The sequence below is a fragment of the Triticum aestivum genome, chromosome 4D, assembly GCF_018294505.1.
Source record: "Triticum aestivum cultivar Chinese Spring chromosome 4D, IWGSC CS RefSeq v2.1, whole genome shotgun sequence".
Lineage (NCBI taxonomy): Eukaryota > Viridiplantae > Streptophyta > Magnoliopsida > Poales > Poaceae > Triticum > Triticum aestivum.
The window spans coordinates 3,666,627-3,681,218 of NC_057805.1; the positions used below are offsets into that span (position 1 = coordinate 3,666,627).

The window sequence follows — 14,592 nt, forward strand, 5'->3', positions numbered from 1 at the left end:
AAAAAATTTCATGTATCTTTAAAAAAAATCATGATTTGAAAAAAATGTTTCACATGTTTAAAAAAGTTGTTCATATATTCCTAAAACTATTCATGTTTCTTTCAACAAATTGTTTATAAAAAACTCTTGTATGCAAGAAAATATTCATGTATCTCAAAAAAAAGTTTATGGTTTGGAAAAAAATCGCACATGTTGGATATAAGCGTTCATGTATCGCTAAAAATTTATTTGTATATTTACCTAATAAAATAGAGAAAGAAGAGAAAATAACAAAGCAGTGACGCACGCCATGCGCTGTCGCTGCGGCATGCATCAAGGTTGCTGGGCCGGCTAATGTGCCGAGCTGTAGGCTGGCTGTACATCCGAGATTCACGAGGCGACGTATTGACGTGCCCCTCTTCACAGTAACAAAGACCGATAGTTCCTCTGATGTCATCTAGTTGTTCTATGCCAGTGCAAGGAAAATTACTTACATGAATACAATAGTCCTTTTTTCCTTGTTTGTGAGGAGTGAATGCACAAAACTTGGCACTCAATTAAAAATAACATTTAAAGAGTTCATTTAAGGAGTTCGCATTCAATTTTTGTCCATCTCAGTAGACCAAGATAACGTTGGAATTGGACTACTCAGATTATATACTAAAAAATGACTGAGCAACTCTTCAGGCCCGTCAATAAGGCCTTGTACTTCAGGCCCGTCAGGTATATATCACTCAAATAACACAACAAAACAGGACCGGCAATCGTACAAAGGTCTCTATTGTTCCTTCAGATATGTTATGTAAATGCTTCCTCGCATATATGCTTATCTACCAGCAACCATGTAGAATAACATCATCATATAGTCCCTCCATTGCATAATGTAGTGCATATTAGGTTTTTCAAAAAGTCAAAGATACCAATATCTAAAATACTAAATAAATAAAATATCAAAGTGCACTTCATGATGAACCTGATGATACTAATTTTGTACTGTGGATGTTGATTATTTTTCCTTAAATTTGGTCAAACATAGAAATGTTTGACTTTTTAGGAAACAAAATATACACTACATTTTGGAATGAATGGAAGACATGAACATAGAGATCGTTCCAAGCAAACAACGTGTACTTGTCCATCAATCAATACTATTACATATATAGCATTGTCCTAGGAACAAGACACGATTATCCAAGAAAAACATGATAATTCAAATACTTCATATAGCACATCACAATCTCAAAACTCTCAATAAGGATTGTAGTAGTAGTAGTTCTGGGTTGACATCCCATCAGCATGCGAATTTTGTCCACCAGGCTGCAAACAAGGGGAAATGTATGCTCAGTTCAATTCTAATATGTGGAAATTAAAACAGTCCTACAAACTTCTGTTCTTGTTTTGCAAGACTGTATATACTTGAATGTTGTCTATGTTACTGACAGAGAAACAAATATGCGGTGGTGCAGCAAGACTGAGGATGCATATTGATTATAGTACCTCGGGCATTGAGTTGTTTTCCAATAATAGGAGCTGATCAAAACGTTCATCCAGAGATGCAGAGGAATGAATCGATGGCTGGCTGTAACTAGTCTGTTCAAACTCAAGTTGTTATGTTGCGAAATGCAGCTGTAAGCAGATTATCAACAAGCAAAAAATTTAACTTGGCAAATAATGTACGCTAACTTAGCTACTAACAAGTGTTCTGTATAACGAAAACAACATGTGAGAAGTCACACAATATCGGCTGCCAGATCCAATTTTGTAGTATTGCAATTAATCAAGAATGGGGTCGAGATGTATCACTTATCAACACTTATAGTTATCTTGTAATAATGGTATCATGACTTATCAATACTTATCGTAATCTTATAATGGTATATACACGATAACCAACGAGATCAGAACACGGAAGGATCATCTATGTCTTATTTGTTTCCCGATGTAAATTACTTGTCGGTTTAAAAAGTGATGTTCTCAACAGTAAGGAAGCATACCGTGGCATCCTGGATTGGAGCAGGCATGCTACCATTCCAAAACGAAGTATTGCAATAGTCGCTCTGGATTGACATGGCATCTACATGAGAATATTGTCCACCAAACTGCAACAAAGGTCAGTTCAATTCAATATACGTGGCAACTAAAACATGGTAATCATCGGACAATTCTCGCCATGATCCTACAAAAAAAATCTTATTCTGCTAGGATAGTAACAATATCAAGATACTAGAAATGGTCCACATAATTTAATTAATTCACACAGATATCTAACAGTAACACTTTAAGACTCTATCCGTGAATTAAGATCGGGCAATTATGTCTAGCAAGTTAACTATATATAGTTAGGACTTGAGTGAAGAATAATAATTCTGAACCGCTTGTGTGTATATTGAATTATTGATGCTTAGCTAGGTAGTAAAGGACTGCACCAAGTTGAGATTTGATATGACAAAATAGAAGCACTTTCAGCCTCGATCAATGAATCAAGTTTGGAACTAGCAAGTTAATGATAGGTAAGAGTGGAGTAAGCTTATATATATATTGATGTCTAGCTATGTATTGAAGGACAGCACCAAGTTGAGAATTATTTAAAAAGCAGATATCACCTCCACTATGATTGCAAGGGAAATTACAGATGAAGTGTGCATACCATATTAATTTCCGATGGCATATAAGACATGTCGTCATTCATAGGATAAGTGTTGGATGGTATATCCATCTGTATTCCGGCAGGAGGATTGTATCCAGAACTCTGCGAATAAATGACAATGGCCAGGATTACTCCATAATTTTTTAATACATATAGTCACTATCATACAGTAAAAAAAATTGAAGGGTCAAACATGGTATACAATTACATACTACACAGTATCAGTCGCCTCTACAGGAAAAGGGCATGTATTGCTGGTTTTGTCATCAAGTAAGACCTGTGAAGGAGTATTGATTGTGCATGGGGTTGAGATATATCACCTCACAATATTTTCAGTAATCTTATAACATGGTATAAATAGAATGCATGATATCTCATAATGCGTAGGCTAGTCGTGCGTGTTAATAACCTAATACTCCATTCTCATTTGAATTGCATATTGTTTACCAGAGTACACCCAGAACATTGAAGGACTTCATGCCTTACTTTTGAACATGATTTCCCAATTAAGCATTCCCATCTCTGTATTTGCAGAGCTCTTGATACCACCCTCTTGCCAAACAAGGTAATAAAGTAAGGCATGAAGCTGAACTATGTTACTTAGAGGTGTACATAGGTACATACGTATCTAGGCAAACAAACATGTTACACATGAAACTGAACTATAGGCAGGAGTAACTTGTATTGGTATGAATGGACCAGTTACCTCAGTGTTATTAATGGTGTAATCAACATGTAGACCATTCATAAATCCAGCATGGGAGTCTGCAAACAAGGTAAGCATGTAAACTTTTTGCCAGTATAAGAAAGACCATGCAATTGAATATGCCACATCGCAGAGAACTGGAGCTATTACATATAGCCCAGATTAAATTCCACAATATAGGAGGCAGAGATAAACAATATAGCTATCTTATGACTGGTCAAAAAGGGCATTCAGAGAAAAAATAACACCCTCTTATGGATACCTACCTAAATATTGTCCCTCATGTTGCACTGCCATCTGGTCCACTTGATTTGCTCCCAGAATGTCTCTCTGAATCGAAAAGAGTGAGCTCAACATTGAGTAAGCAATCTAGTTCAGTGTTATTTCAAAATAAATTAAAATCATAGTACTATCTAAGATGGCATGTACTAATGCTACTGCTGCTAACACTCTCTTCCCGTCCTAACTACCATTTCTGGACCCATGTACACATGACAAGTAAAGAGTAAAAGCCTTGGTTCTTAGCATGATTGGTAAGTGCACTCCCACCTCTCTTACCCCATTACCATTAAGAAAATTCATGAAAATATGTGTCACCAGAATTTACTTACTAAAACTTCTTTTACCTTTACAAGAGATAATACGTACTCCCTCTGTAAAGAAATATAAGAGCACTTAGATCACTACTTTAGTGATCCTTATATTTCTTTACGGAGGGAGTACCGCTTAGAGGTGTGCGTAGTTACATATATATATGTAGGAAAACATGCAGGTTACACATGAAATTGAACTCCAGGCAGGAATAACTAGTAATGGTCAGAAAGTACAGTTACCTCACTGTTAGAAGCTAGTAGATTACTGGTGTAATCAACCTGTGGACTATTCATGAATCCGGTACCAGCAACACAGGGGCCTGCAAGAAAGGTAGTAAAGCATGTAATTTTTTGCCATTGTAAGACCATACAACTTAATAGGCCACAGCACAGAGAATTGGAGCTATTTTATATAGCCCAGATTAAATTCCACAATATAGGAGGACAGAGAAAAACAACATGGTGGCTATCTTTATCACTGATAAACCACTTAGTTCATCATTCTGCAGTGATTGGTTTATGTTCAACCATGTATTCAGATAGTAGATGTCTCTACTACACATCTAGAGTTCAAGGCGTATGCTTTTTACCTTATTAACTTTATCAAATATTACATACAATGTGGCTAAAATCAACCCCTGGGGTTTTAAATGTGTCTGCAGAAATTAAATGTACCAGTACACGAAATTCTAAGTAAAAAATCAAAGAACAGATCGATGTACATATTTTTCATACTTTGCAAGAATTAGGCATGGACGTATATAAAATGAGGGCTTTCTATGTACCTAGATCAAAGATCATTACTGTTCCAATAAAATACAGTTGGCGCCTATTGCCTATTTGAGTTAAATTGTTGAAGGATGACCATCAAGTACGATACTATGCTACTCCCTCCGTCTCGGTGAATAAGTCATTCGCGTAGTTCTAGGTCGATGATTTAACTATCTAAATATGTATTATATGTGACAAAAAATATATATTTAGAAACTACATCCATGTAGAAATCTAGTGATATACTTATCATGACATATAACACATATTTAATTCCTCAAATCGATGACCTAGAACTACGCGGATGACTTATTCACCTAGACGGAGGAAGTATATAAATACCTTGATTGATTGGTGGCACATGTTGCACCACCTGCAGGTTTGCCTGATATCTCCCTGGAAAGCATCCCTGGAAGAAGAGAGTAGATTCAGTACTGAGTATGCAAGAAATCTAGTTCAACCGTGTTCAAAAATAAATTAAGATCATATTGAAGTTGTTGAGATCATTTATTTTATAGCGAAACTGTGGAATCAATCTCACTTTTTTTCTGCTATGTGGCTCGCAGAATGAATAGTACAGGTGAACACCACTTACAGATTTGACAAAAAATAAATGGGATTGTCGTCATTGAAATGCATCAATGCAGTTTGGTTTAGGTTTAATTAAATGAGCCGACAGAAATGCATGGTGAGGTAAATTCCTTGAGGTCTACAATCCATATGAATGAACAGAGAATGTTTCACCTTCTGGGTATAATCCTTCAAATCCCGAACGGTATGGTGATAGTCCGTAGGATGCAGCACGCAGATGGCGACTCGGGGGCGGGGCTAGAAATTAAAATCAAACATGAACATCAGCACATAGTATATACTTTCATAAGTAGATGGCTGAATCACCGATTTACTGCACACAAAATGCATCGCCCGACCGGATCCTCGGCGCCTCCATGCCTGCCGTTTGCTCCCTTGCTACGCAACTAGAGTTCGGGGTGGGCGGAGCTATCTCTGGGTTGGGTTGGGTTGGGTTGGCCGCCGCCGCCGGCGGCCCTAGGTCGACGAGCTAGGAGGGAGGGAGTTTACTGACTGGGCTGTGCAAGGCTGGGCTCGTGAGGAAACGAGACGGGGAAGAGTTTGTTTACTGCCTGGCTGGGCTTGATTGGTGTCTCTAAAGGCTGGGCTGGGCTGGGCTGGGCTCGTTAAGAAACAGCCCATGAGGGACGTTCGAGAGCACCACCGACATTCAAATGTGTCTATCCCTAAAAAAAAGGTCTAAAATGTGTCTAGAAACACCGACATTCAAATTTTGTCACTTTCCTCAAGAAAAAACACTCTCGGGGGGAAAAGTCAAATTAGGCTAAACTTTGTCCAATGTTAGTCTTGTTTCGAATATCTCATCACGGAAAGTAGGAAGGTTCAAATCGTCGGTTTGGTTATATGTTTATGCGCGCGGATCCTAATATGGAGACCAAAAATGTCTATTGAGGGTATATGGAGACCAAAATTAACGCGCAGGTGCTACCGGTGGTGTTGGGAAATGAGGCAAGGAAGTGGCACTGTTGAGCATGCGATAGTATAGCAAAAAAGAGAGGGCATGTACAGCAAGCCAGGCAGTACTACATGTGTATGCACTCGTTCTGGCCGGGCAAGCCAAGCTGATCAGTAAACGAAAAAAGCTAAGCTAGCTTGCTTGCAAGATCTATCAACAAAAAAGGTAGCTAGCTAGTTTGCATGCAATATTCTGCACCAAATGATATGCATGCATGCAGTTCGAATTGAAGCAGTTAAGTGTGGGCAAGCAGTTGTGTATGTATGTATGTATGTACGTATGTATGTATGTATGTATGTATGTATGTACCGAGAGGTTCATCGGGAGGTGAAACTCGAAAGCAGTGAACCCTTGCTCTCTGGACCTGCGCGTTGTTTCGCCATCCCTTTTGAAGTAGAGTTTGCCAAGAACAAATTCTCGCCCTATCTTGGATGCCCCCGTGCTCTTCCATTTGGCACCACCTCCCAATGCCTTCCTGCTAATGGCACCGCCATTGTCACCCTGAACGGTGATTAGCGTGAAGAACACCATGGCTTTCTGCAACAGAGCAGCTCTGCTCCACTCCTGGTTCAGTAGGCCACCTGTCAGGACATACGTGAGGCGGAAGTCAGAATGATGATTAGCCAAAAGTCCAAACCATCCAGTGTGCATGCATGCATTTCAGATCCAAGGGTGAACGTGAAACCATATATATGCGCGCTACGAAAGCACCCATATATATGCCCCGTCCTGTACGTCACCGCTACGGCGATACGAGTATCCCTGAGGTATTGTGATTTTTTATTTAAAACAAAAGAAAAAAATGCCGATACGCCGCCGACACGCCGGAGACATCCCCTCAAGAAAAAAAACACGCCGGAGACACGAGAAACCCACTCCACCACTCGCAAAGTCGTAACCCTATTCCCGCAAAAAAAAGAAGGTCGTAACCCTAAACAGCCAGCACTCTCTCTCTCTCTCTCTCTCTCTCTCTCTCTCTCTCTCTCTCTCTCTCTCTCTCTCAGTTTGTTGTGCAGCAGATTGGATCGAGGATTTAGGCCGCTGCCTGGATTCCGTCGCGGGCATCTGGACTCGCCTCGCCGCCGCTTGGAGTGTCCGCCGCCGCCGCCTGTTGGCCGTCACCAACAAGGTATCCTCCGGCCGGCCCCTTCCCAATCTCTGCTCTCTTCCGGTGGTGTCTCTGGTCCTCCCGCTCTTGCTGGCTTGCTGCGAGCTGATTCTGGGTGTGCTTTGTGCGTGCTGATTCTGGGTGTGCTTGCTGCTGAGTGCGTGTGTGCTGGCTGTTAGTTTGTGCTTAATTACTGCGGCGTGCGTGCTTGCTAGTTGCTGCTCACCTGCTGATGCTGCGGTTAGTGCTAGGGAGTGAAATACTGATAATTTTTAGTTGAGAGGCTGGGAAGCATCAAGCATGTATCATTGAGTAAGCAAGCATTCCCGGGCCTAGATCGCTGTCGATCAAGGTAGCATTAATCGGAGCGGGAAGAGTGCTATCTAGTAGTACTACTTACTTTGCTGTTGCCAGGCCGGGTAGGAGTCGTAGATGCGGAGCCAAGGGATTTCTCCTTGGCCGCTGAACCTGGCAAGAAACTCCCCCAGAGCTTCGATGGTCGAGGCATGGCCGTCGCGGCTGAGGCGGCGGGGAAACTGCAAGATGCGTCTCTCCAGCCGATTCTTTTCAGTTATCAAGTCCGGCATGGGGTCGACGGAGACGGCAGCGCAATGGTGCCCCGCCATATATATGGCATGCAGGAAACGCCCTCAACTTGGACCCTCTCTTTCTCAGCTCCGATATGCTATATATATGGGAGCGGACGGCCGACTAAAGTTTGAGTAGAATGTGTGTTCCCTCAAAAAAAGAAGTTTGAGTAGAATGTGGATGCCCTCTTCCTGCCATATTTATGCTATAGATATGTGGGAGCCCACGCAATAGTTGGGGTGGATCTTGGAACACAAGCAGGCAGGCATGCATTCAGGGTCCAACATGCATGGGAGGTAAACTTTGCATTTCTGCTTTCTTGTCAGGCCACCATCGGAAAGGAGGAAGATCTAAAGTTCGGGCGGGTTGAGAGCAGCATCGGAATAATCTCTCAGGCTATAGGGGCACTAGGGGCTCAGCCCCTAGTGCCCAACTCTACTACTCTAAAAGATCACGATCGAAGCGAACTTTTGAGACAGGGCAGCATTCGCCAGAACCAATGCAATGTAATAGCCGAATAGTCTAAACTTGTACCGTATTAGACTCGAAAACACAGCCAACCGAAAGAACTAAAACAACACAAGTTTAGAGCCCATGTTGATTTGGAGGACGTACGTACACAGGCAGTGTACACAGAAGAGCTAGCAGTTCACCCCTGATAGCTTTTGGCCCTTTCTCTTTGGGGGGGTTGGTTCCAAGCCCGAGGCAGCTTTTGGCTTTTCGTCAATTCCCATCTCCACCCGGCGTAGATGCATCCATATTGCCAAATGTGCAGTCGTCGAAGAGGGGGTCTTCGCTCACTTTTGCTCACTTTACCTTTTGCAGACAGGCTTGCGTTGCATTGCATGGTGACCTGCATGTGGCCCCTTCACTCGCTTGTCCGCTCTTCCAACGTAGCAACGCTCCTTTGCTATAGCCTCCCTGGGATCTCGAAAGCGGCTAAAACAGTAATGTGAAAGCACTTGATAGAGATAGTTATGTGAAAGCACTTGAAATCTTTTTTTTTGAAAGCACAAGAGGTTTTTCTTCTAAGAACACAAAAGTATCCTTTTTGCATGAAAAAATAACATGAACACGCATACAAACATCGATGTACCGTACGTGCACTGTAGCTATTCTACAAATAAATATCCAAAAATATACTAATTGGTTTATTTGCATGGGACAACCAGGAGGGAAATCAGCATTGGGGTACTGCTTGGGCCCACGTAGATTCAGAAAAGAAATGGCATATCCATGGTCCCCCGTACTGTTCTAGAATTAGCTTAATCTTTAAAGTTTGAGTGATAAGCTGGCTCGTATCCCCATGGAAGTAGTATTAATCGGACGGCACCGAGCGTGGGTGCGGGTGGACCATGGTCCAGAATCACACCTCTCCGGCTAAAACGATCTGTGAAAACTAGGGTTAAGCGTGTGCACACCCTAACCGAATACACAACACGCACGCCTACACACCCTGACAAATACAACACATATACGGTTGGGAAACGCTTCCAGCCGGGGCGCCGGCCGAAATTTCCGCCGGCCTCGCGCGGGTCGTTGGATGCATCTCAATCGAGCGGCCCTATTTTACCTTCGCGTGTGTCCCCATCGACCACTTTTCTTCTTCTTGCTTTATCTCTTCGCGTAGCCTCATCCTCCCTTTCTTCTCGCGTGTCCCAGGCTCCACCTACCACATGACCGCCATGGATTGTGTCAGCCGAGCTCATGCCCTTCCTTCCCCTCTATCTCTCTCTCTCTCTCTCTCTCTCTCTCTCTCTCTCTCTCTCTCTCTCTCTCTCAGACCGCTTTTCCCGCCATAGCTCGCCTCTTCCTCCTGGATTGCGTCGGCCGAGCCCGCCGCTTTGCTGGATCCGCGACCATGGCGAGCTGCGATGGTCACCGTGGGGTGAGCTACAACGGCGGCGTGACGAGCAGGGGCCATGACCACGGGATGTTGGGACCACTGGCGCGCAGAAGCTGCAACCTCGTCATGGGGAGCCGCAACCGTTGATGCCAGGAGCTACAACCCCTGCCAGCAGAGCAACAGGGACTCAGTAGTCACCGCAGGCACCGCGGTCACCATGGCCGGTTCCAGCAAATGTGACTGCTGGTTGCAGCAAACGCGGGCATGGGTTCCAGCACAAAATCTCGCTAGTTCCAACACCCGTTGGCCGTGGTTTTTGCTGGAGGTGACTGGCTGGTTGCAGCAAATGCGGCCACTGGTTCCAGCATCTGCGAGATGCGGTTCCAGCAAATCATCTCGCTGGTTCCAACATTTTTCCATCGATGTGTCTTTTGCTGGAGACGACGTGGGGGCATTGTTATTTTTGCTGGAACCGGCAGCCGCACTGCTACAATTGTTGGCGCATTTTGCTACAACCATCGACGAGGACAAAGCTGCAATGGCGGGGCGGCGAGGCACCAAGGTGCAACGGCGGGGCGACGAGGTTGAAGGGAGCGACGCCGTGTTGGAACGTCGAGGCAACTTTCCTGCAACCTTAGACGGATGAAGCTACTAGGGCACGGTTGTGCTGCGGCGAGGGAGGCGTAAGTTTTGCTGGAGCCGGCGGCTTGATTGGCAGCGAGCACGGCTCGGTGGGGGCTGGAGCATCACCGCCGGCCAAGTCCCACGTTCCTTGGCCATGGATTGTGTTGACCAAGTGTTCGGTAGAGATGGGGAACGATTCACTCGCGAATCAAGCGGTTGGTGTGGGCCTAATCAAACGGTTGCGCGGTGACCGGCCGAAATTCGGCCGGTCGACCGGCGCCTAGTACTGCCCTATACGGTTTATATTCTACAATGTATGTTTACAATGTTTAACACTCCCCCTCAATCACAACTATCCAAGTTGAGATTGCGTCAAAAGGCCTCAAGCTGCTTAAGAGTAAGAGGCTTAGTGAATCCATCTGCAACTTGATCTCCAGTAGGTATGAAGCTAATATTCAACAATTTATCTGCCACCCTTTCGCGAACAAAGTGATAGTCTATTTCAATATGTTTAGTCCTGGCATGAAAGATGGGATTAGCAGACAAATATGTAGCACCAAGATTATCACACCAAAGTGATGCAGCCTTTGGATGACAAGCACCCAATTCTGTCAGCAGATTCTGAACCCAAATAATCTCTGCAGTGGCATTGGCTAGAGCCTTATACTCAGACTCTGTGCTTGACCTGGAAATAGTGGGTTGCTTGCGAGCACACCAAGATATCAAGTTACCTCCAAGAAATACTGCAAGCCTCCTGTTGATCTTCTGTCATCAGGACAGCCTGCCCAGTCTGCATCTGAAAAGGCACTTACTAGCATTGAATCTGACTTACCAAGTCTGAGGCCATGACCCTTGGTTCCTTGAAGATATCGAAGTATCCTCTTAACTGCTGTCCAATGCACACTAGTAGGGGCATGTAAGAACTGACAAACTTTGTTTACTGAATAAGAAATATCTGTCCTAGTCAAAGTCAAGTACTGAAGTGCTCCTACAATGCTCCTATACCTGGTTACATCCTCTGCTCCAAGTGCTTCTCCATCATAAAGAGACAGTTTTTCAGAAGTAGACAAAGGCGTGGATGAAGGCTTGCAACCCTTCATGCTTACTTTCTGAAGTATTTCTTGCACATATTTCCCTTGTGACAACATAATCCCATTCTTAACATTTTTTACCTCAATTCCAAGAAAGAAATGAAGGCTACCAAGGTACTTAAGTGCAAACTCCTTGCCCAAGTCCTTGAGGAGGGCTTCAACAGCATTAGGTGAAGAACTTGTAACCACAATATCATCAACATAAATGAGCATAAAAATGGTAATCATATGCCGATGATAAAAGAAAAGTGAGGTGTCCCCCTTGGAAGGAGAGAACCCTAGAGATTGTAACTTTGATGACAATCGAGAATACCAAGCCCTAGGTGCCTGTTTTAATCCATAGAGTGCCTTATCAAGTTTGCAAACATGACGTGGAAACTTTAAGCTTTCATACCCAGGAGGTTGTTTCATGAACACTTCCTCTTCCAGAACACCGTGCAAGAACGCGTTCTTTACATCTAGCTGTCGAATGCACCAGTTTCTAGACACTGCAATTGAGAGGATTAATCTGATAGTAGCTGCTTTGACTACAGGACTAAACGTGTCCTCGTAATCAATCCCATACCTTTGCTTAAACCCTTTGGCAGCCAAGCATGCCTTATACCTGTCAACAGTGCCATCAGATTTCTGCTTGACCTTGTAGACCCACTTGCAGTCAATGACATTCCTCCCCTTGACTGGAGGAACCAACCGCCATGTTTTGTTCTTCATAAGAGCATCATATTCCTCATCCATGCCTCCTTCCACCGACGTTCTCCTAGAGCTTCTTCCAAGTTTTGCGCGGTTCACCTGTGGCACAAAAGGAGCCCCAACGAACACAACCATCTTTATAAAGCTTAGGCTTAATAATACCACTCTGTGACCTGGTGTGGGACCGTGGAGGAGGAGGCGGAGCTGGACGTGAGATATGATGTTGAAGACGATTTGAAGAAGAAGACACAGCGGATCCGGAATCCGCAGAAAATCCACCAGAGGACTCCTGTTGGAGCTCCTGTGATGGCTGAAGCAGATCAGCATCGAGGCGCGCGCCAGCCTCCCCGAAACTGCCACTTGGAGCCATCAGCGACGCGGCAGGCGATGGAGCACGATCGCCCAATCGGGCAGCCCCGCTCGTCCCAGAGGGCAGCCGACCGAGGCCATGCAGTGGGGACCCACCTGGTCCCGCCGCAGGCGCGGGAGGTGGCCGACCGACGCCATGCAGAGGGGACCCACCTGGTCCCGCGACAGGCGCAGCCCGCGGGTTGGGCAGCGGCGCGGATCCCGCAGGTGATCCGCCTGACATGCCTGACGTAGCAGATCCCGACGGGATCCCGCCCTGATCCACTCCGGGATCAGCATGCAGATCTTCTGCGGCTGGAAATGTAGACTCCGTGGCCTGCATAAAATCATGCAGATTTTCTTCCATGTTTGCACTATTATCCTGCACACTTTCAGCAGAGTTTTGATCAAAGGAATTATTGGGCATTGACACATGATCATCAGCATCGTCTACGCCCCCGAGGACAAAGTTGGGTGATGGCAGGAGATGGGAGGGAAGAAGAACAAGTTCTTTACGAAGTTGTGCGCCGGCGCTGGGGTGAAGTTTTGCAGAGGGAAAAACTTGCTCATCGAAAACCACATCAAGGGAGACGTAGATACGACCAGTGGCAACATCCAAACACTTGTAGCCTTTGTGAAGACTACTGTACCCAAGAAGCACACACTGTTTCGAGCGGAACTCAAGCTTATGTTTATTGAACGGGCGAAGGTTGGGCCAGACGGCACAACCAAAAGTGCGAAGGAAGGTGTAATTTGGTTTAGTGCCAAAAAGATGCTCAAGACGGGTCTGATTATTGATGACTCTACTAGGAACACGATTTATGAGATACATCGCCGTGAGAAATGCCTCGTCCCAAAATTTTAGAGGCATATAGGCATGAGCAAGAAGGGAGAGACCAACCTCCACAATATGGCGGTGTTTACGTTCAGCGGATCCGTTTTTCTGATGAGCATGTGGACAGGAGACATGGTGAGTGATGCCTATGCGCTCAAAAAACGAATGAAGTTTTTGATATTCACCGCCCCAGTCCGTTTGCATGGCAAGAATTTTGCAATCAAAAAGACGTTCAACATGTTGCTGAAAGAGATGAAACTTTGCAAACACATCAGATTTATTCTTAAGCAAATAGATCCAACTGAACTTACTAAAATCATCAATGAAAGTGACATAATACTTTCGTCTGCCAACAGAAACGGGTCCAGGACCCCAAACATCTAAAAAAACTAGCTCTAAAGGATCCTTTGATTCACTAGTAGAGCGAGAATAGGGAAGTTGATGGCTCTTGGCCATCTGACATGAATCACACACAAGAAGATTATCTTGTTTATTCGATACTGGAAGATTAAAATCTCGAAGAATTTTCTGGACCACCGGAAAGGCAGGATGCCCTAGGCGTTTGTGCCATCTTGAAGTAGATGGGTTGACCACACTGAGGGCTTGTCGAGGAGGAGCATCATGGCGGCCAGAAACAGGAAACAGGCGACCTCTAGTCCTATTTTGAAGAATGGTTCTCCGAGTGGCCCGATCCTTAGCAAAAAAAAATCGGGGTAAATTTCCAAGAAAGCATTGTTATCTTTGATAAGATTATAAGCAGAAAGTAGGCTTTGATCGGCTTGAGGAGCATGAATGATATTATTCAGTTGCAAGGAGCCATGAGGGGTAGTAAGAACCGAATGACCAATGTGGGCAATGTCCATACCTTGACCACTCGCAGTGTGGATTTGTTCCGTGCCGGTGTAGCGGTCGTGAAACGCAAGTTTCTCCAGTTCTCCCGTCACGTGATCTGTTGCACCAGTGTCGAGATACCAATTGGTATCAACTCCGTAGGAGTGGGCTGCGTTTGCCGAGCGGTGTCCTCCACCACCACCGCCTCCTGCGGGGTTGCGGACATTGTTGTTGAAGTTGCGATCGAAGCGTTTCTTGCAGCGCCATGCGCCGTGCCCTTCAAGCTTGCAAATCTGGCACTTCTCGCGCTCGCGGTCACCGCGGTCACCACCTCCTTGCCGTGGACCACCGGGGTTGTCAGGGTAGTGAGCGCCCGCGTTGTTGTTGAT

General features: G+C 44.8%; 1 protein-coding gene across 1 annotated transcript; it reads right to left on the bottom strand.

The window, feature by feature from the left end:
* Nucleotides 1–884: 884 nt before the first annotated feature.
* Nucleotides 885–7,937, bottom strand: LOC123099886 (uncharacterized). The gene is made up of 11 exons (XM_044521926.1): nt 7,751–7,937; nt 6,552–6,823; nt 5,441–5,524; nt 5,039–5,105; nt 4,166–4,245; nt 3,599–3,662; nt 3,333–3,391; nt 2,627–2,728; nt 1,974–2,078; nt 1,477–1,569; nt 885–1,296 (listed from the first exon to the last, which is right to left on the bottom strand). Exons 1-11 carry the CDS (start codon nt 7,935–7,937, stop codon nt 1,228–1,230), a joined length of 1,182 nt encoding a protein of 393 aa, XP_044377861.1. The 3' UTR covers nt 885–1,227.
* Nucleotides 7,938–14,592: the final 6,655 nt, after the last annotated feature.

Excerpts from the sequence above, each read along its gene's own strand:
- LOC123099886 (XM_044521926.1), bottom strand. The coding sequence starts at position 7,937 with ATGCCGGACTTGATAACTGAAAAGAATCGGCTGGAGAGACGCATCTTG. Across the intron at positions 5,106-5,440 it reads TGAAGGATTATACCCAGAAG|GGATGCTTTCCAGGGAGATA; the intron begins GTGAAACATTCT and ends CTCTTCTTCCAG. Across the intron at positions 2,729-3,332 it reads ACACCATTAATAACACTGAG|AGTTCTGGATACAATCCTCC; the intron begins GTAACTGGTCCA and ends ATTTATTCGCAG.